Source organism: Artemia sp. Qi Xiang Cuo, chromosome 7 (genome assembly GCF_049724085.1).
Source record: "Artemia sp. Qi Xiang Cuo chromosome 7, ASM4972408v1, whole genome shotgun sequence".
Lineage (NCBI taxonomy): Eukaryota > Metazoa > Arthropoda > Branchiopoda > Anostraca > Artemiidae > Artemia > Artemia sp. Qi Xiang Cuo.
In genome coordinates this window covers 38079593-38101682 of record NC_142800.1, presented here as the reverse complement: position 1 = coordinate 38101682, position 22090 = coordinate 38079593, and the positions used below count along the sequence as shown (strand labels likewise).

At 36.4% G+C, this 22090-nt stretch overlaps 1 protein-coding gene across 1 annotated transcript in view; it reads left to right on the top strand.

Moving 5' to 3' along the window:
- Positions 1 to 22090, top strand: part of LOC148950246 (uncharacterized) — a 251772-nt gene that overhangs the window by 192510 nt on the left and 37172 nt on the right. Inside the window, exons 17-18 of the mRNA XM_089091811.1 lie at positions 3099 to 3348; positions 20301 to 20404. Coding sequence (XP_088947937.1) covers positions 3099 to 3348; positions 20301 to 20404 — 354 coding nt within the window. The remainder of the gene's footprint in view (positions 1 to 3098; positions 3349 to 20300; positions 20405 to 22090) is intronic.

The following is a 22090-nucleotide window of genomic DNA, read 5'->3' as shown; positions in this document are numbered from 1 at the left end:
GAAGAAGACGCTTTGGATATTCTCGCTTGTAGTTCAGAAAGAAGCGAGCCATCTGAATAAATTATGGAGCCCAGGTAGGTGAACCTTTGGACAACTTCGATGCTAGTGGTGCTATCCAGGCTAACTGAAGGATTGGCAGCAGGAGAGGATGGGTCTATGGCCATAATTTTCGTTTTAGTCCAGTTTATCTGCAGTCCTACTTTTGCAGCCTCTTCTCTTAGGATTCGAAGCGCTTCCAGCAACTGCTCCATGGAGTCCGCCAGAACGGCCAAGTCATCGGCAAAATCAGCATCTGTAATGACACGATCTCCAAACTTGAGTCCAAAGCTGAGACGTGAAGTATTCCTTGTCATAACGTAGTCTATGATGACATTGAAGAGCTCTGGGGCCACTGCACATCCTTGGCACACTTCTGTCGGGATTTGGAAGAACGGGCTGCGCCGACCGTTCACTTGAACACAGCTCTCCGTCCCAGGGTGTAGAGCTTTGAAGAGTCTGCAGTATTTCTTAGGGAGGCCTGTCGATTCTAGGATCCGCCAAAGAACTTCTCGGTCCACTGAGTCGAACGCAGCACGGAAGTCGACGAAGGTAAAAAAAGCTTTTTGTCGGAACTCCATGGCTTTTTCTATGATTTGTCGGATCGTAAAAATCTGCTCGATGGTTGAACGGTCCGACATGAAACCAGCTTGCTCCGGTCGCCAGATTTTACGAATGATATTTCGACATCGATCTAGCAGGACCATTGAGAAAAGTTTTCCCGGGACAGACAGTGGGGTTATTCCACGGTAGTTCAAGCAGTCGCTTCTAGAGCCTTTCCTCTTCCATACAAGGATAATGACACCCTTCCCCCAATCTTCGGGGAATTATTTCGGTTTTTCAGATTGTAGAGAACAGGGTTTGGAGAAACAGGAGCATAACAGGACCTGCATATTTTAGCAGCTCCGAACTCAGGCCACAGATACCGACAGATTTATTGTTCTTGAGCCTTTTTACTGCATTTCCAATTTCTGAGGGGCTGAAAGGCTCGTCTGGAGGAGCATCTGTTTCGGATCTTGGACTGCCAGGTTGGCTGGGACTATCAGTAGAAGGCATAGACGGGCTAATGTTGTTCAGGAGTGAGTAGAAGTGGTCCTTCCACCGCTCGAGACAAGAACCCTCATCAGAGAGAAGTGTTCCATACCTGGATAGGACGGGTCCCAATGCTGGTGTTTTATTTTCTGTGAGATCGCGGAGGTGCTTGAACAGGCTACCCATGTCTTTCTTTTTTGCTGCTAGTTCGATTTCATCGTCTTTCCTTGCAACAAACTGAGTTCGGTCTCGGTGAATAAGTCTGTTCCGCACTCCATTGAGCCTTCGATAGGTGGCCATGTCCCCAAGAAGTCTTGCCCTCCGCCTTTGCTCTATGACCTGCAGTGTTTCGTCAGTTAGCCACGATTTCTTCGGGAAACTTCGCTTGCCAAGCACCAGCTGTGCTGCTTCGCTGGTCTGTGATTTAAAATACTTCCAGGCGTCTTCGCTGTTGTTGAGTGTTTGTCAAATATATAACAATAATATCCCCTAAACCTATTTCCAGTAATCAATTTCTCCTTTCCATGGGATATATTTCTGGAGATAAGAAACATGTTTCTCATAGGTTACGGAGAAAGCAATATGGTGGTTATCAATCCGGAAACTGTGTAAAGAATTCTCCGAGTGGGAAACAGTCTATCACATAGGATCTATTTCCATGAACATAATATAAGGAATGGTTTGTTGGTTCGGGTGTCTAAGGCACCATTCGTTGGGGAAATCTCTGATCTTACGTTCGGCTCCTAGAGCGGACAAAAAACTTTGACGGGGGACTATAAAGGTTCCTAAAAAAAAAAATTCTCTTAAGTTGGTTGGGGAAGTCCTTGAGGGGGAAAAACACCTTGAACAAAAATATTTTTAAAAAACATTCCCGAATAAAAAGCTTGAAGAAAAAAAGAAAAAATCTTGAAGAAAAACTATTCTCGAAGAAAAAATGCCTTGAAGTAAAAAATCTTGAAAAAAAAATACCTCAATTAAAAAAAATTGAAGAAAAAAATCTCGAAGAAAAAACACTTTGAAGAGAAAAAATAACCTTAAGTATTGCGTAACACCGACGTTTGCACAATGTCATCCTCAGTTACAATTGGGTGCTCCCCACTTGAGTAGCAGGCCCTGAGCTCTAACAAAACAAGTCACGCAAGATTAAGTCATCCTAAGTTACACCCGGAGGTTCCCCACTTGACTGACTGGCCCTGAGGGTTTTTCCAACACCCTTAGGTTTTTAAAGAGTTGCAAAAGTAAACAATTATGTAACAACAGAATAAATCTTGAAGAAAGTATTTGCCTAAGTAAACAATTACGTAACAAACAGGTGTACATATCAATACCGGTGTCTTGACGAAAATCAATAACACCTGCTGGTTGCTAGAGGCTCAGAACTGATTGCTATGCCGGCCGGAGTATTGCTAAACAGTTAAGCAATCAAAGTAATCTTGAAGAAAAAAAAATCCAGTATTACGTAACAATCAAAGAAAAAACACTTTCTATAGTATTACGTAACAAACAGGTGCGGGTATTCAATACCAGCGTCTTAAAGGATTAAAAACTTCAAGTATACTCCCTATTTATGTTGTGGAAGTATTGTCCCCTTCTCTACTCTCCAGTACTATCTAGGGGATCATTTGACACTGAAACAGCGTTGCACATAATAAGGCAACTGGACATCGTTGAGTGTCGGGTTTAATGAACCATATGGTCAGCGTTTCTTGTTGTATAATCATGACTATCGGAATTATGAGAAGATAAATTCCAGAAGTTCTCAGAAGACAACTTATTTAAACACTGATAGCTGATAGTCACGTTTTTGTCCAACATTTAGAGCCCCAAGCTTTTGTAATATGCAACTGTTTCTGAACATCGGTACAACCCCGCGAGTACTGTCACCCCTTTGTTTTGCACTATTTGAATCCTTTTTTAGTTACTTGCAAAGTTACTGTCCCAGACCAAGACCAAATGGGCGTAACTTAAAAGTCTGTAAATGTGGAACGTAATGTTTTAAAAATTATTTCTTTTATTTAATTTTCTTTTAGGGTGTATTTCAAACTCAAAAAGAGGCAGCATTGGTTGTAACTGCTTTGACTAAAAACAACCTTGAACAAGAAACTTTAAACGTGAAAGCTTTAATAGATGCAGGTGTAGTTATGCCTTTCTGTCGATTATTAAATGTGAAGAATAATGAAGTAATTCAGGTCGTCCTTGAAGGCGTTTATAACATGTTGATGTCAACACCTCTCGGATCAGGAAAAGATTCTGTCCTTCTACAAATTAAGGAGTGTGGAGGTAACGATTGTTTCTACTTTCAAACCCCGAATTATAAACGTCACATTTGGCCAATAATACATGACCTGTTTTTACCCCTCTTCCTTTAAAATGATTTTTTTTTTGAAAATTCATTGAAAATAATTCCTGTCCCAACAACTACTACTACTATTACAAACAGTTCATCGCAGCACCAAGCCACCTTAGTCCGACGCAACTACAACCCCTCCTCTTTCATCCCATTCTATTCAAAGTCCCCTCTTTATACCCTCCAAGAAAGTTTTTGTTTCCCATAAAAATATCTTTACGAAATCCTCCCACCCCTAACTGCAGACGACCTGGTTTCAGTTTAGCCCTAGACTGTTGGCTGAAAAGGACAATCTTTAGCGTCTGTCATCCTTCATCCACAGAATGTGGTCTAGCCATCTCATTCTTTCTTTTATTATAGCCCTATAAGCGGGATTGAATCACACTTCTTGTACAGCCTACTGTTTGAAATACGCTTGATCAGTTGGGTACCTAAAATAATTCTGGTTAATATCTCTGGAATACATCTAGCATATATTTCTTTGTTTCTCATAGTGTCAATTTTCCAGATTCATGTTTGACCGTTGTCATCACTGTAGCTTTCAATATTCTAATTTTGGTTCTCAGACTTATCTTCCTATTCTTTAAAAAAAAATTTAAGTTGTAGAAAAATAATCTTAGCCATCCCACCTTCAATTTCAAGAATTGGTGCCGTCGCTTATAAGATAGAATTGAAAGGAAATAGTAACTGTATGAGGGGGAATAAAAAGTGACATTTTGAAGAGATTTGGAGAAAGGTGATGTGTTTGCTTCAGATGTCTTGATGTAGCAATCGTTTAATGGAAGAAGTAGTTGTAATATTTTATACTTTTATGATACCCATCTTTGGCAAAAGATCAAAATTCGTTTAGTTTGACGTTTTGAGCTTTTCGTTAGTTACTTATTTTACTTGTAATAGATGAGCCTGGGGCCCGCTGCTACAGGGCTTTAGTCCTAGTAATTTATTTTGTAATTTTTTCCTATTATAAAAATCAATAATTTTTATGATTTTCAAAATTTTAAGTAAATTTATCAATGATTCTATTCAATTATTTTACTTTAAAATGAAACATTATCGATAATAGCTTTTAAACAATGCAATCATTTATTGCTCTTACAAAGGTCAAAGACCTAATCCTTTATTTGTCCAAAAAAGAAAACAGTTCTATTAAATTTCTTTCAAATAGTTATTATTGTTGCCTATTGTCTGGATATATTTGTAAGATTCCAGGGCCAGAGCAGTAAGACTTTCCTTTGTAAAAAGGGTAAAATTATTTCTACCCTTTTCTAGTAAAATGAGACATTTTGCTCTGCAATTGAAAATTGCACATTTTTTTTCTTCTTTACCTTTCTTTTTTTCTTATTCATTATTATTTCCATTACTTTACTACCTATCTATCTTACCTCTTACTCGACATTCCATAGCTTTTCACTTTTCTAATTCATCACATATATAATTCATTTTTTGCTCTAGTACATTTTATATACCATTTTCTTAAAAGGATTAACTTTTTTAACAGTTTCCCCATTCAAACGATTCTCCAACCATTAATTTACCATACAACAATTTCAAAATTCTCATTCTAGCTACCCACGGTGGCAAGGGGCTGCTCCCATTCATCAAGCCTATAAAAAATAACATTAAAATACAAATTTACAACGCAAATACATTTTTGTACTTTGACATACATTCACTTTCCTTAAAACACATTAAAATACTTTTCACTACATTTACATAAATAAAAAAACATAATACTTTTTTTCAATACATCAGATTCTACTCTCGCTGGGCCTTGCGTTATTGGGTAGCTACAACAATCCTCAAAAAAACAATTCCCAAAAATCAAATATTTCACAATCCAGGCGAATTGTATCCCACTCGACATTTGAAATCAATTCTACTAATTTAAATTAAATTCAAACAATCATTACAAAAATTACTTCAAATCTGTACTATATAAAAATTCATACAAAATACTAGACTATTTCTAAATTTCCTAAAAATATATTCAATCTTAAACCCCATATAAAAATTCTAATCAAATATCGAACTATAAGTTTAAGCACTTCATTAAAAGTTCGAAATATTTAACTTAAATTTTACATTTATTCCATCAATCTATATTCCGTCTTTTTTTTGCAAAATTTAAAACTCCCTTTTCTAATCTTCTACCTAAATCCTGGCCACAAAATTGAAATCATACAAATCTAACGTCTTAATCCTTTCAACCCTATACTTTTTCTCAACTCTCCTTTTGTTTTTTCCTTTTTAACAACACATCCTTACCCACCAAGGCACAAAAATTATACGCTTATACTTTAGACCAAACCCTTCCTCAATTGTTTTACACTTTATCATCCTTACCCTTTTTCCATTCTGTTTGCACACGATTTATCACATCTTCTTCTGTTTTTATTTCCGTTTCCACGAGTAACAACATAAATGCAATACTATATACACTATTGCCCACATATAGGCCTCATCATCTATTTTCAGGTACATAGCTCTCTCTAAGTTAACTTCATCTTTTTTACCTGTAACACTTGCTAATAACTTCCTCAGTCCTGCTATATTTGTTTCTTGTTTTTCACATTCAAACATTACATGACATTGCGTTTCTAGTTTATTCTCGCATAGTTTACATAGTCCAGTACTACCACTCATATTCATCTTTACTTTCGACTCTTCCGTGGTTACCAAATAATACAGAAAGAAAAACATGTGTTCTTTAACTTTTATCGACAGCAGGCAACTTTTTAGTAGCATAAAACTTCTATCCACCTTTTCTTTACTATAACTACCATTTTCAATTATCTTTAGTGGAGGACACTGTTTTTTTTTCATAATAATCCTTTAGTCTTTCTTTGACAATTTTTACATATATCTCAAGTGACATTCCTGATTTTCCTATTTCATAAATTTCTTCGAATGCTTTATTATATTTCGGTAGATGTTTCTTTTCTTTTCTTTTCCATGTTTCATACCTAGCTCTTGTTGATGATTCATTTTTCCTTATCATTTGTTCCAACATTGTCCTAATGAAAAGTTCTTTCATCTTATATTCCACAGGTATGACCCGACGACCTCCATGATTTTTATGTATGAACATATTTTCTGTTTTTAATTTAGGTGGAAATTTTTCATTCCATATGTACTGGTAAATTGCACTCACAAGTTGCTTTAGATGTGTCTTTTTGGGCTGCAAAACAAAGGACAGATACCATAAAACTGGGCAAGCATAAATTACTCACATACTGGACCTTCCGGTGAACAGTCAGACCTCTTCCATATCCTTGTCTTAGGGTATTTTTGAATTTTTATATCGTATTTATCTAGTTTTCACTTTCTGCTTGGTTCCAACTTCTTTGAAAAAACGTACCCAATATTTTAATTTTTTCCTTTTTTGGGATTCCCTCACACACCCCTTCTATTTTGTCTCCCAATGATATCATTTCACACTTATTTCTATTGAGCTGTAGCTTGAAGATGTCACAATATTCATCTATAGACTGAGTGGCCACTTTGAAATCCTCTTCAGTTTCCGTGTATGTTGTCAGATCATCCACAAAACTGGTCAACTTCATCGCCACATCTTCTATTATAATGCCATTTATTTCTTTTCTAGATATTTTGGAACGGGTTAAAATACAGTTCAAACAGTGAAAGATTCAGTGGACATCCTTGTCGCACACCAGTTTCTGCTTCAAATTCTCCGGTAAAATCGCCATTCCCACATATTACTTGTACTATTTTTTCAATTATCCTATTTATCCATTTTATGAATGTCTCATGGAAACCATACTAATTCATGATTCATTCTAGAATTTGTTTTTTTTTTTATCGAAGGCCCTTTTAATATCATAACTCGTTATCCTGTACTTTATTTTCTTTCTTCCTTTCGACTTCCTGCATGTATTATTACATCTCTTATATTAGCCAACATCTGCTGTTTTCCGGTTTTCTAGTCCTCTTTGGTTTACACTTAGTCGGTGTTTAGACGGTTTGCTAATATACTTTAGACATAATTATGTAGTCGCAACCTGTGATATTAACAGGCTTCCAGTTGTTGAGGTCTTCAGGGCTAACTTTTTTAGGTAATAATTTCATCATCCCTAAACACCGTATCTTGATATCATCATTATTTAGTAATTCATGAAAAATATCTGTCAGATGCTCTGCGATGTCTTCGATATGGTTTTTATAAAATTCGTATTCCGTCAAGTCTTGGTGTTTTATTGTTATTTGTCTCCAGTATAGCTTTCTTTATTTCTTTTTTTGTTAATTTAGCCGTTAGTGTATCATTTTCTTCCTTTGTCACTTGATAATATCCAATCTTCTGAAAGAATTCGTCCACTTTCTTTTTTTCTTCTTTTGTCTCTCTTGTAAATACATTCTTGCAGAAGGATTTCACTTATTCCAGGATATCTTCCATTTTCTCAGTTGTTTCCCCATTTTTCTTTTTAATTCTTTTAAGATTTGTTTCTCTTGCTTTCTTTTTCTCTTTGCAAATAAGTTTTGTTGTTAGTTGTTCTTTCCTTATCTGGTCCTCGCATTTCTCTCTTATCATATAGGCTTCTGCTTTTGTTCAATTTCTCTTATCTCTAGTAGAGTCTCGGAATATTCCTTATTCGAATTTGTTCCTCCATTTATCGCTCTCTTTAGTTCATAATCCATTCTATAAAGAAATTTAAGATACTCGTCGCCCGTTTTTTATATTTCTTTTGACACTGTCTTTACCTCTTGCGTAATTCTGGACTTCATCGTATGTTTCCAGTATTCCGGTAGCAACTTGGTATCTTTTCCTTCATCGATTTCAATATCTTCCCTACCTTTGTCATACATTCATCACTTCTTAGGACATCAGTATTCATTTTCCATGTAGATTTTTTTCTTCTGCCTTGCAATTTTTTCATTTTTATATGTCACTAACTCTGCGTTGTGGTCCGTGAAAGACATTACCTTGTGTTTCATGTTTGTCAAAATTTGTATCATTAGTTTCTATGCATAAACTCTGTCAAGTCTTGCTCCACCTCCGTATTTTCCTACCCAGTTGATTTTTGTGAAGGTATTTATCTACTTAAGTTCTTCCCAGACTTCTACCAGCTCCAGTCCATTTATTAGCTCAACCAATGCTCTGTAAATATTCTCTTCTTGGACTACGGCATCTTCCTTACTTGTTACACAGTTAAAATCTCAAAGTAATATCAATTCATCAATAGTTTTGGGGATAGATGCTGCAATATCTTGCCGGAAATATTGTTCTCTGTTTTCCTTATTTTAGGATCCGGTTGGCGCATAAACATTGAGATATGTTCTTCTATTTATCACGCAACTGATAATTCTTCCTTATTCGTCGATTCTGACATTTTCTGGCTCAAACTGAGGTTTATATACCACTGCTACACTACCGCCGCCATTACAAGGGTTTGTTGTGTATTTGTATTTGGGTTCTACGCTTTTTAAATTATTAGTATCAATTTCTTGTATAAAAGCTAATTCTATACTTTCCGTTATCAGAAAGTCTCTTAAAAACAACTATCTCTTTCTTTTCTCCTGTCCATTTACATTTAAACTTATAAGTTTTTTTGATCCGATTCTATTCTCGTTTCATTCTCTTCTTCCTCACGAATTCTCACTTTTTTGTTCTCTTTTTCTGAGCCACTAGACGATGTTGACGTATTCCTTTCTGCCTCTACCATGTTTCCCAATGTATTATCCACGTACTCGTCCACGGTCAGCACAGGTGTAATGCTATTCAGCATAGCTTCCATATTTTCAATGCGTTTCAACGTTCCATATCCTTTTTCTTTTTCTTCGTTTTTCTTAAACTGTCTGTTTTTATTTCTTTTCATCCCCCTTATTGTGATTCGTGGTATACATCGGCTAGAAGGTCCTATATCTTTGTTCTCTTCTTCTTTTTCACTATCTTCGTCGTTTTCTGTTGTGTCAGCTGTCTTCCTTTTAGTCTTTCTTCGTAGCCTCTTTATTTTCTGTCTCAGACTTTTGTTTCTTTTTTCTAGCTCTTCTCTCATTTTCTGCAATTCTCGCTCTACTCTTTGTTCAATTTTCTTTCATCTTTGCTTGAGGCTTTATCCATACTTGAATCTGTTCGTTGTATTTCTTTTCTTAAGGATGGAAATGACACATAATCATCAAGTTCTACTATCTGCCGTTCTTCTATTTGGTTATTGACTGGTTTTGATAGAGACACAAGGCAGTCCGCTGCTATATTTCCTTCTTGTTTGCACCTTGCGCACGTTCTTATCTGTCCATCGTACCATACTTGCAATCGTAATCCATCCACGAAAACGAAAGATGGAATGTTCCTAGCTATTTTCATTTTCATTTGTAAATCTTGTTTTTGAAGTTTCTATATATTCACCTCCCTGGTAAGCATCCCTTCTACACTTTAGCACCGTACTGTACCCAGTCAATGCTTTTTGCACTGTTGACCCTTCCATCTCAAACGGTACTCCTTCGATTTTAACGTAGCTAGGTCTGTCCTCCCAGCTTTCAATAATTATATATTTTACTTCTCCATCTGTCGTTGCAAATGGGAGCATTCCGTTTCTTCTTTGCTCCAAAAAGTTCTCAAGTTCTTCACAATTTATAAATTTAACAAAAATTGTTTTCTTGAACTTCGAACTTGACGCATCTATGCCTATCAGATTTTCTTTTCTATTTACCTTTCTGTTTCATCCATCTGTGTATCTCAAGGTCAGTTGGCAGGTCTTCCTCTGTAAATGCGGCGAAACTCATAAATGCTGTATGCTTTCGTATGCAAGCTACCTAGTGGTTCACGCAAATCTACGAAATATACACTATTTAATGACTTTTCATATTCACACATAGTACCTACCTATCCTAAACAACTTACTCACCCTACTTTTTAAACCTATCCTAAATAACTTGTTCTTTTATCAAATAATGTTTCTTTTTACCCTCTATTCTTAAAACTAAGAACAAACACTGGAAATACTTTTTAATCTTTTCAATCTGTATTATCTTATTTTCGCTATGGAACGCTCTTCTTACCCTTTGTGTGTGTCTCTGTGTGTGGCCTTTACGCTTTTAATGTGGCCAAGGTAAGGAACTAGTTTTTTTTTTACATTTGTTCATCTTCCACTGAACTGAGATATATTAGGTTTTTGGATCCGATTCTATTTTCGTTTCATTCTCTTCTTCATCACGAATTCTCGCTTTTTTTTCTGAGCCACTAGATGATGTTGACGTATTCCTTTCTGCCTCTACTATGTTCCCCAATGTATTATCCACGTACTCGCCACCGTTAGCGCAGGTTTAATCCTATTCAGTATAGCTTCCATATTTTCCATGTGTTTCAACGTTCCAGATCCTTTCTTTTTTTCTTCGTTTCTCTTAAACAGTCTGTTTTTATTCCTTTTCATCCCCCTTGCTGTGATTCCTGGCGTAGATTGGCTACGAGGCCGCATATCTTTGTTCTCTTCTTCTTTTTCACTATCTTCGTCGTTTTCTGTTGTGTCAGCTGTCGTCCTTTTAGGTTTTTTCTTTAGCTCTTTCTTCGTAGCCTCTTTATTTTCTATCTCAGACTTTTGTTTCTTTTTTCTATCTCTTCTCTCATTTTCTGCAATTCTCGCTCTGCTCTTTGTTCAATTTTCTTTCATCTTTGCTTGAGGCTTTATCCATATTTGAATCTTCGTTGTATTTCTCTTGTTAAGGACGGAAATGACACATAATCATCAAGTTCTACTTTCTGCCGTTCTTCTATTCGATTTGTGACTAGTTTTGATGGAGACACAGGGCAGTCCGCTGCCATATGTCCTTCTTGTTTTCAGCTGGCGCACGTTCTTATCTGTCCATCGTACCACACTCGCAATCGTAATCCATCCACAAAAACGAAAGATGGAATGTTCCTAGCCATTTTCATTATCATTTGTAAATTATGTTTTTGAAGTTTCTATATATTCACCTCCCTGGTGAGCATCCCTTCTACACTGTAGCACCGTACCGTACCCAGTCAATGCTTTTTCGCACTGTTGACCCTTCCATCTCATAGGCTACTCATTTGATTTTAGCGTATCTAGGTCTATCCTCGCAGCTTTCAATAATTATATATTTTACTTCTCTTTCTTTCGTTACGAATGGGAGCATTCCGTTTCTTCTTTGCTCCAAAATGTTCTCAAGTTCTTCCCAGTTTATAAATTTAACAAAAATTGTTTTCTTGAACTTCGAACTTGACGCATCTATGCCTATCAGATTTTCTTTTCTATTTACTTTTCTGTTTCATCCATCTCTGTATCTTAAGGTCAGTTGGTAGGTCTTCCTCTGTAAATGCGGCGAAACTCATAAATGCTGTATATTTTCGTATGCAAGCTACCTAGTGGTTCACACAAATCTACGAAATATACTCTATTTAATGACGTTTCATATTCACACATAATACCTACCTATCCTAAATAACTTACTTACCCTTCTTATTAAACGTATCCTAAATTACTTATTCTATTATCGGTGTGCGTGTAACTGAACCACCGTGTAACAGAACCCCAAGCAACTGAACCCCTGTAACTGAACCACAGTGTAACTGAATCCCCGTGCAACTGAACCCCCATTTAACCGAACCCCCGTATAACCGAACCACCGTGTAACTGAACCACCGGGCAACTGACGCCCATTTAACTTAACTCTCGTGTAACTAAACCCCCGTGCAACTCAACACCATTTAACTGAACCACCCTAGAACTAAACCCCCAGGTAACAGAACCACCGGGCAACGGAACCACCGTGCAACGGAACCACCGTACAACTGAACCACTGAGTGACTGAACCATCGAGCAACTGAACCACCGTGCAACTGAACCACCGTGTAACTGAACTACCGTGCAACTGAACCCTCGTGCAACTGAACTATCGTGCAACCGAACCACTGAACTCAGATTTTTAGTTCTCTAAAAATATTAGGCAATATCATTGGGTAAAACACAAGTTAGAATTTTTACATGTTCAACCTTGTTGAAATTGTTTGTTTCTTAAATTCATGATATAAACGCTCGTCAAAAGTATTCACGAAAAAGGTTTTTTTATTTTTACAAAAGAAAAAGAAGATCCGATGTCACAAACCATTAAAGCTGATTTATTACTCTGTTTTTCAGATGAATCAGACCTTTTGGACGTTAAGTAATAAAAATATGTATTGAAAATATTTGACCTTTGTGAATCTAGATAACAAATTTTTATCAGATGTCCTTGAGGAGATTGAAACTAAAAAGGACATGGGAGGGGGACTGGTTGCACTCCAGCCTTTTTTTTCAACATTCCTTCAACGTGCCCTGAAAGTTTTAACTTCATATCCTCAGGTCTATACCCTTAGCTGTTCTCGACACATTGCAGATACAACGTCTTTTAAAACTGGATGCACTTTGTACCTCTTGATTTAGTTGAAGATGCTCCAAAATATTTTCCAAACAATGTGACGGCTGATACCATCAGCCATTGTAAATTTTCCTGGTATTTCCTTTTCACAGCCAATAAGGCAATAATCGCTTTTTGATTGTGTTTGGCATTCTTCTTGACATTTCCCTAAAGTTTGACCTTAATGCTGCATGCTTTTTTTTTTTATAGGATCAAACATGCCCTATTTTCTTGATAAAAACAAACAAACACTTTTATGTTAACAATAGGCAACTTGTATAACTTACAGCCCTTGCACCAGAGGCTGAGGGTTATGAACCATAGTTATTTAACTATGGTATAGTTATTTAACCTTTGAATTGTTTTAAATAAAATGGCCGTCTCAAAATTTAGATCGGATATATTTGGGGAAAAAAGAGGCTGGGGGTGGAAGCCATCCGATCACTTTTAACTCTGAAAAAGTGCACTGGAAATTTTGATTTCCAATCGAATGAGCCCCCCCCCCCAAAGTTCATTCAAATTTTTTTCTACAAGAACATTATGTGTTAGTAATGAGCAACTAGCTTAACTTACAGCCCTTGTCCCAGATATTGCTGGTGGAGTTGTTAACCCCAAAGGCATGGTTATTTGACCCTCAGACTATTTTAAACAAAATGTTTATTTTTATTTTGATCGGATGTATTGGGGGGGGGATGTCGGTTAAGAGGAAAAGGCTGATTGTCCTCTGATTACCTTTGATTCTTCAAAATTGAACTTGAACTTTCAATTTCCAGTCGAATGAGTCTCCTTCAAAGTTTTTTCGACCATTCCTTGTATAAAAACCTTAAATTTTAACAATTGGTAACTTGCAATAACATACAGATTTCTGATACAGGTGTATCAGCAATTTGTCTTGAACGGATTAGTGTATCAAGGTGAGATTTCTGGGACATTTATATGCTAGTACTGCTATTGATACTGCTGCTACTAATCTTACCACTGCAATTAATTTAGCACTATTATTACTACTACAACTTCTACTATGACCTTTACTACTATTAAACTAGCATTATTGAGGCTACGCATTTAAGGTGAATATTTGACAAAATGGGGTATTTGAGGTGGAACTTGAACTAAATCAAAAGACACTATGTGCATGCAATTTTTTCAAAATGCCGTATCTCAAAAAGGGATTTGTGTGTTAAATTGGAACTTTCAGAGAGTGCTTAAAGAGAAAGTCCATTCACCAAAAGGAAATATGTGCACGCTCAGGCCTGGATTTACTACTAGGTCCCTAGGCCTGGACCTAGGGGCGCATAATGCCAGGGGGATTAATAAATTATCACTGAGTAATTTTTTCCTGACAAAAACTGGACTGATGTGATTTATGGTCGCCAGGTGCACCCTGCCGCCACGCTGCCTATTCACAGAAAAGTGACTTTAAAACAACACAGGAATTCCATGGTCACTTATAAACTGCACGTTGTCTCCCAAGAATGGTAGTTGAGAGTTCGGTATTACCCCTCTCTTTCATCACTTTTCGCTCATCAGTTGTGTTCTGTTAGTTGCTTCCATGAGCCCCGAAGTTTTTGGAATAACCCCGAAAATCTTGCAAAAAGGGAGCAGCAAAAACGCTTGGTTCTTAAGCGTTAAAGATTTAAATCCCGCCCTGTGCACGCTACTGCTAATGCTATTACTATTTTAATTGCATTTACTACTGCTGTTACGACAACAACTTCGACTACTACTAGCTCGACTTCTATTTCTATCGCAACCGTTTGTAAGCTAAAAGCATTAAGTTGAAAATTAAGCGACTACATGAACATATAGGTTATCAAAAGGATATATCGGCAATGGGATAGCAACAGCTGATTTTAATAAGTTGAAACTTCTAGAACTTGATGAGAGGAGCCTTCAGCTGACCAAAAGGCAATATGTTAATGCTACTGGTTCTACTAGCACTAGTGCTATTACTATTAATAATACTACTAATACTATTACTGGGACTACCATTACAGCTGTACCTAACGGTAATGAACGGTGTGAAGGTGGAATTTTCAGGGAATGTTGAGGGTGGAAGGTGAACTGAATCACATCACGCCATCTGTATACAGGTTTCCAAAGGGCGCATCAGCAATATCCTAGGGACAGTTTGGTGTGTTGAAGAAAATTAAAGGTGCCATGTGCATACTGCTGCTAATTCTGGTACTGCTAATACACAAGCTAAGGGTATTAAGGTGAAGCTGTCAAGGAATATTTTGGCGGATATTGAATTGAATGAAATTGACTATGCTTATGCACATTCTCAAAAGGGTTACACAGCAATATCTCAAAAACAGCTTCCATTAATAAGTTAGACCTTTCAGGATAAGTTGTGGGGGGGGGCGTCGAACTAGCTAGAAGGCTCTATGTATATGCTACTAATATTACTACTATGATTACTGTAACTAATAACGCTAAGAGTATTAAAGTGAAACTTTTAAGGAACGTTTAGAGGATATTTTAATTGAACAAAAATATTATTTGCACGCAGGTTTTCGAAAGGGGATATAAGCGATGTCGGTACTTGTCAACTCGGTGGAACCCATGCGATATATTATATAGGGAAGATGCTTAAGAAACTAGTCAAACGGGCTTCTTTCAATAGAGAATGGGATTGCAAACCGTCGTATGTCATTGCTTTTACAATATTCAAACTTTTTTTCGGGGGGGGGGGGGGGATTAGGGGGGAAAAGGTACCTAAGTTAGGTTCCATATTTAATATATGCTATGCTTTACCCCCCACCCCTAATTTGCAAATATATAGCCGAAATTTGTTTCTAAACTATTATATTTTCATCCTATTTTGTTTTATTTAATTAGCATTAACCAAACTTCACTTAGCATGTACTGCGATATCCTATATATCAGAGGCCACGCTACAGCGCTGCCTATAGTAAAGGCCATACGGCTCCAATGTTTTATTAAAAAAAAATTTCCTCAGATACACTTCATATGGAAGGGGTCGTCGTAGAAATTTCAAAGGGGGCTCATTCGATTAGAAATCGAGAGTTCTAGTGCCCTTTTTAAGGGTCAAAAGTGATTAGAAGGCAACTAACACCCCTTCCATGCCCACTATTTCCCCAGAGACATCCAATCAAAATTGAGATAGCCATTTTGTTCAGTGTAGTTGATTTCCAAATAGTAATTTTGTTTTTGTGGAGGACACTCCCCCACAGCCCTCAGGACAAGGGCTGTAAGCTATGACATGGGGGCACATAAATTTTATAGAAAGTTTTTCGTAGAAACTTCAAAAAGGACTCATTCAATCGGAAATTCAAAGGGCTACTGCCCTTTTTAATAGTCGAAAGTGATTGGAGGGCAACTAACCCCCCTCTCACGCCCGCCTTTTCCCCAAACACATCCAATCAAAACTTTGAAATAGCCATTTTTTTAATGTAGTTGAAAATTCAGGAAATTAGGTTTTTGAGGATATCAACCCCCCCCCCCCCACAGCCTTCAGGGCAAGAACTGTAAATTGTTCCCTGGGGGCAAATAATGTTTTTATAGAAAGCGTTGTCATAGAAACTTCAGAAAGGACTCATTCGATTGGAAATTTAAATGGCTAGTTCCCTTTTTAATAGTTGAAAGTGATTAGAAAGCATCTAACACCCCTTCCACGCCCACCATTTCCCCTAATCCATCCAACCAAAATTTTGAGATAGCCATTTTGTTTAATGTAGTCGAAAGTTCTAAAAATTATATCTGTGAGCATGACGCTCCCCCCACAGTTTTCAGGGCAAGGATTATACGTTATGTCTTGGGGGCATATATGGTTCTTAAGGAAGGAATTCTCGTATAAACTTCAGAGAGGGCTCATTTCATTGGAAATTGAAAGTTTTAGTTCACTTTTTGAGCGCCAAAATATATCGGAGGGTAACCCCCACCCCCTCCACACCCTTTTCCCCAAATGTATCTGATAAAAATTTTGAGAGAGCCATTTTGTTAAATACAGCTCAAAGATCATATAAACAATTTCGGTGTCGACACAACCCCCCAGGGCCCGGGGGCATGGGTTGTAATATATGCCCTGGGGGAACATATGGGTCTTATGGAAGGGATGCTCATATTAACTTCAAAGAGGGCTCATTTGATTGGAAATTGAAAGTTATAGTGCACTTTTTAAGAGTCAAAAGGGATTCGAGAGCACCTAGCCCCCCCCCTTCCACGCCCTTTTTTCTCGAACCCATCCGATATGAACTTTGAGATAGTCTTTTTGTAAAAACATAGTTCAAAGACCATATAACGAAAACTCTGGGGTTGACACAACCCCCCAGGGGCCAGTAGCAGGCGTTGTAAGTTATGCCCTGAGGGAATATATGGTTCTTATTGAAGGGATGCTGCTTTTTGTAGTAATTTCTTATCATTTTGGGTTAGAATTATTATAGGAATATATTTATGCTTGTCTTTGGTTTAATATGGCTCTTTATTTTTATTTGAAAAAATGTTTTTCTAAAGAATCTTTTAATTAAAGTAAAGAAAGCGCAACAAAAAGTGATTTTTTTGTTATCTAAATTCTCAAAGTTCCCATATTTTCAGCACAGATTTTTATTACTCATCGTTCAGGAGAGGCCTGATTCATCTACGCAAGAAAAAAATCAAACCAAAAGTTCCCAAACACAAAGAGAAAGTAGCTTTTGTGTCGGCTCCACCGAAGCAGGTAATTAACCTTTTTCAAACCAAACGATAAACAACTACGAGCGTAGAAAATACCACAAAATGAAAACAACAAAATAAGCAAAGTTGTAAAAAAAAAATTACAGTATGTAGAAGGTGACAGCCGCCGTTTACCCCCTCCCCCCTCCCGCATAAAACATCTCTTAAGAAAAATACCTCACGGAAAATACCCTCCTCCCAGAAAGTACCTACCCGTGGAAAATCTCCCCCCCCCCCAAAAAAAAAATACCTCTTACGGTTGGTTAGTCTCCAATCATTTTCGACTTATAAAAAAAAAGACTAGAAATGCCTGGAGATTATCAAACAGTTTCTACATACATCCTCCTGTCGTCTCTACCTTAGAGCTAATTCTGTATTTATTTGAAGACTCAATGAGAGCTGAGATGTTTTGGTATCAAAATGCACCCTTTGAGATATCTCCCTCTCTTTCTAGCTACAAAACAATCAGATAACCCTATTGCAGAAGTTTCAGTTCCTTTTTATGTTTTTTTTTTTATTTGTCTATTGCTTACAGATGGTATTTGTCATTGGGTAACATACGAAAGTTTTTTGTGTGGGGGTTTTCTGGAGTATCTTTCATGAGAAGAAAGTATTTGCACGGCGGGGGTGGGGGGCAAGATTCACACATAAATTCCTCTTTTCCACTTCCTTTAGAACTTCTCAATTAAACTAAAAAGTAACACTACTCAAAGAAGATTTTCAAATTTTGAAGACCATAATTTCTGCGTGGGGGATATTTTCCAGGTGATGGGGTTTCTGTGTGTGGAGGAGGGGAAATTTTCCGTGGGAGAGGGGGTAAATGCTTAGACCCGTAGAAAGTGACAGGGTGAAGCATTAACAGACATAAAAAAGACAAATAAATCTGGATTTAAGAGTTTATGGTGTCCGATTTTCTTTGTTTTTGTGACAACAAAACAGAGCATTTTCATAAATCCTCTTGACAGTAATTTATGTGAAGACTTAAAAGAGCAAACAATGTCAACAAGGTTGAATATGTAAAACTTGTGTTTTACCCAATGTAAGTACGGTGGTTGAGAGTTACACGAGGGTTCAGTTAGGGTTCAGTTGCACGGTGGTTCAGTTGTACGGTGGTTCAGTTGCACGGTGGTTCACTTGCACTGGGGTTCAGTTACTAAGACTTTTTGTATTAACCCGATTCGTAGGTTTCTTTTTCAGGCCTTACTTTAATTACGAAGTTAATTTTAAAAAATGTATTGCAACTGTACCAAAAAATTTTATGCGATAATAAAAGTAAGATATTGTAGGTCTTCGGCTTGTGATTGTTACTAGTATAGACCAGCGTATCCGTAGGAGTAAGCTATATTAAGTTATAAGGTTAATGAAAAGAGTTCACAGCGGTTTAACCATTATGACGTATAAACATGCAGTTAAAAGCAGATGAATTTTGCGGATCACGTAAAGTGTTGTTCTTCCGTGAAAGCAGAGCAGGATGAACCAAGGGTAAGGAAGCAAGGTAAAACAAGAGTTAGATTAAGGGCGAAACTTTTTCTGACTTTTGCACAAAAGAACTATTTCAGCACTATTTCATCATGTGTAGCACTGTAGCATGTGCTTTACTTTGTAGCACTTTCGTAATGCAATTTTTTTTTTTTGTCATGGACAAAGTGATGAGGATTTTGTAAAAGGCTAAGGAATTAACAAAAAGTGTGAACCGCTTTTTCCGTATTTGTTTCGAAAGATTTATGCGAAGTTTTATTTAACAAGGACCACCATTTTGCCGTGTTTGTTTCAAAAGTTTGGTGCTAAGTTTGAAATAACCGGGCAAAAAAAAATTAATCTAAAAATAATCCAACTACACTTGTTGGGTCATGCGCGTGTCGCGGCGCAAGCCGCGACACGTGCAAATTTTTTTGGACTTTAGCACCGAAAATTCGTATGAAACACACAAATTTGGGCAATTTTAGCACTTAAGGAGCTGACAATGATGGTAGTCTTGGTTTTCAAAGGGACAGGTGTATTTTGGCTTGTTTTTCAAAGACTCGGGCATGTTTTATGTTTCACTTTCTGGCAACACTGAGCTAAAAGAGTTCTTATAGTGATGTACTTTCATTCAGCTCCATCAACTGAAGACTGAAAATATTAATTCTTTAGGCACGCAAGGAGGGGGGAGGTGGCTTCGACTAGGTCCCTTGAGCCATCAGGATTTATGGGACTTGTTCCATTAATTCTTGTATTTCTCCTATAATTATCCCATTTTTGTTTTTTTGTTAGTTTTGTCGATTTGTCGCTTTTTAATATCCTTAGCTTTACTATAACATTTATCATAACAATGTGGTTAGACAAATGCTGGTCAAACAAAATTATGCAGCATTTATATTAAAATTTACGTAACTAATTGCTTACTGAGAGAATAGAAAAGAAAAGAAAAACAATACATACATAGAATAGACCTATAGATAAGATTAAGATTTATTTTTTACTTATAAAAAAAAACAAATAAAACTAATAACAATTATAAATATTAGTTCTTATTGGATATAAATTAATTAATTGATTATTATTTTTATTTATTATAAGCTCGATCAAACCTTAAAGTAATGCTATTGCACCTAACACAAGAACGTTGTCTCATAATTACCTATGTATTAAATATGCAATTATAATACACAATTGATAAATAATTGTACAATTGATTTTTTTTTTCTTTGATTCTGTTCCAAGCTGAAAAGTAGTCAAATTGAACAATTTCCCTGCATAAATAAAGAGTTTTAGGATCAATAGCGGATGAATTTTTTTTGTATTTATTAACCAGTTTTATAAAAACAAAGAATTTTTTCTCAAAATAATTTTCTGTTTTTAGGATTAGACATGATGAAGAGGCTGCAAAACGATAGAAATATTGGTACGCGAATGAATACATTGGCGTCTTCAATTGTCAAAAATTATTTCTCTGACGATTATGAGGTAATTATCAATTTATGGTATATTAGCTTTAGTGTGAGCAGTTGGTGAAGGATGACAGATTGCCAAAGAGCGCTCTTGTCGACTTACCATCTAACGTCAAGTGAAAAACAGGTTGTCCCCGAATGGGGTTGTAGGAGGTCCTAATGAAAGATTTAGAGGAAGTTAAAACTTCTTAACAGATTATAAAGAGATAGACTTTGAATAGATCGGGATAGAGGAGGATCGTGCGTACCTGTGTTGGTCTCAGGTTGCTTGGTGCTGCTCTGAGTTAGTAGTAATGTAGTAACAGTTACAAGCGGGCCCATAGGTAATCCATACAAGTGGGCTCATAGATAATCCATACAATCGGGCTATCATTCCAAGCTGACAGTATTGTGTCAATTTAAGGAAGCGGACAGTACTCCCACCATACAATCGGGAAGTCATGGATTTTTATTGTTCATTGTATTGGTGTTATATTGGATGTTTTATTGTATGAATGTTTGGTTGTTATTGTAGGGATGGTTTTGTTTTTTGATATATGGTTGATAATGTGTGTTACTTTATGACTGATTATACGTATTGTTATATGGTTGGTCTTTTATTTAATGTTTTTTTTTGTATGGATGTTTTATTATATGGATATACGGATTTTTATTTTAATAGTTTTTTAGGCTGATATGGATGTTTTAATGTTAGGCATGATTCTTCATTGTAGCATGATTATAGGCGTGGACGCGTTTACTCTGGCATTGAGCGTGGATATAAAAAACCTGATACTGAGGTAATACCTTAGTCAATAAATCGAATTTAATTAGTTCACATTGTTTCAAATTGAAAAAAAACATTCAAATATGTTAAAAATGAGTAGTTTTACACTATTACACCTCAAAGGAGCAGACAGTGATTTTGTGGAGACTAGGGCCCCAAATGTAGCAGTTGAAATTGGAAAAGACTCGCGACTAATATTTGAGTAGGATGAGATGTTTGGCAGATACGTTATATCTTTGAGTAAATTTAAATCAGATGAACAATTATGTTTTGCCGCAAAAGTGAATATAATTTATATATCACGACTACAACATGGGTTAAGGCTATCATGAAGCACATGACTCACCTAACGCGAAGAGAATGAAAATATATTGTTTTATTACATTTCTGTCAATAAAAATGTTTTTTTTCTTTTTATAATGATTTTTTTTATTAGATACTCTAGATGATCTTTTACTCCACTCTTGCTAGTGGGGGTGACCAATATGCATTGAGAGTGTGCACAAAGTAGAAACTTGCAATTGTTATTTTAGTGTATAGTTGGTAGTGGGAGTATCAAGAACGAAAATGATTGGATTTGAGAAACAGAAGATCATACGGAATCTAGTAAAATTGGAAAAATGTTTAGTTTTAGATGATGGCTTTCTGGAATTATTTCTTCAACGGAAAGTATTTTCTCTAGAAATGCTTAACAGTATAATGGGAGCTTATTCCCCATCTTTGGACTATTGTATGAAGCTTATGCATTGTGAACCAAATGCATTTACTCCATTTATTGATGCATTAATTGAAACGAAACACAATGACATTGTGATTCTGCTTTAAACCACTACTTAGAAATTCATTCTTTAAAACAATAAAAAATAAGTTTTTGTGACGACACTTTATGAATCCTCCTACTCCTAGAAGACATCGTCTTTTTATTCATCGTGAGTT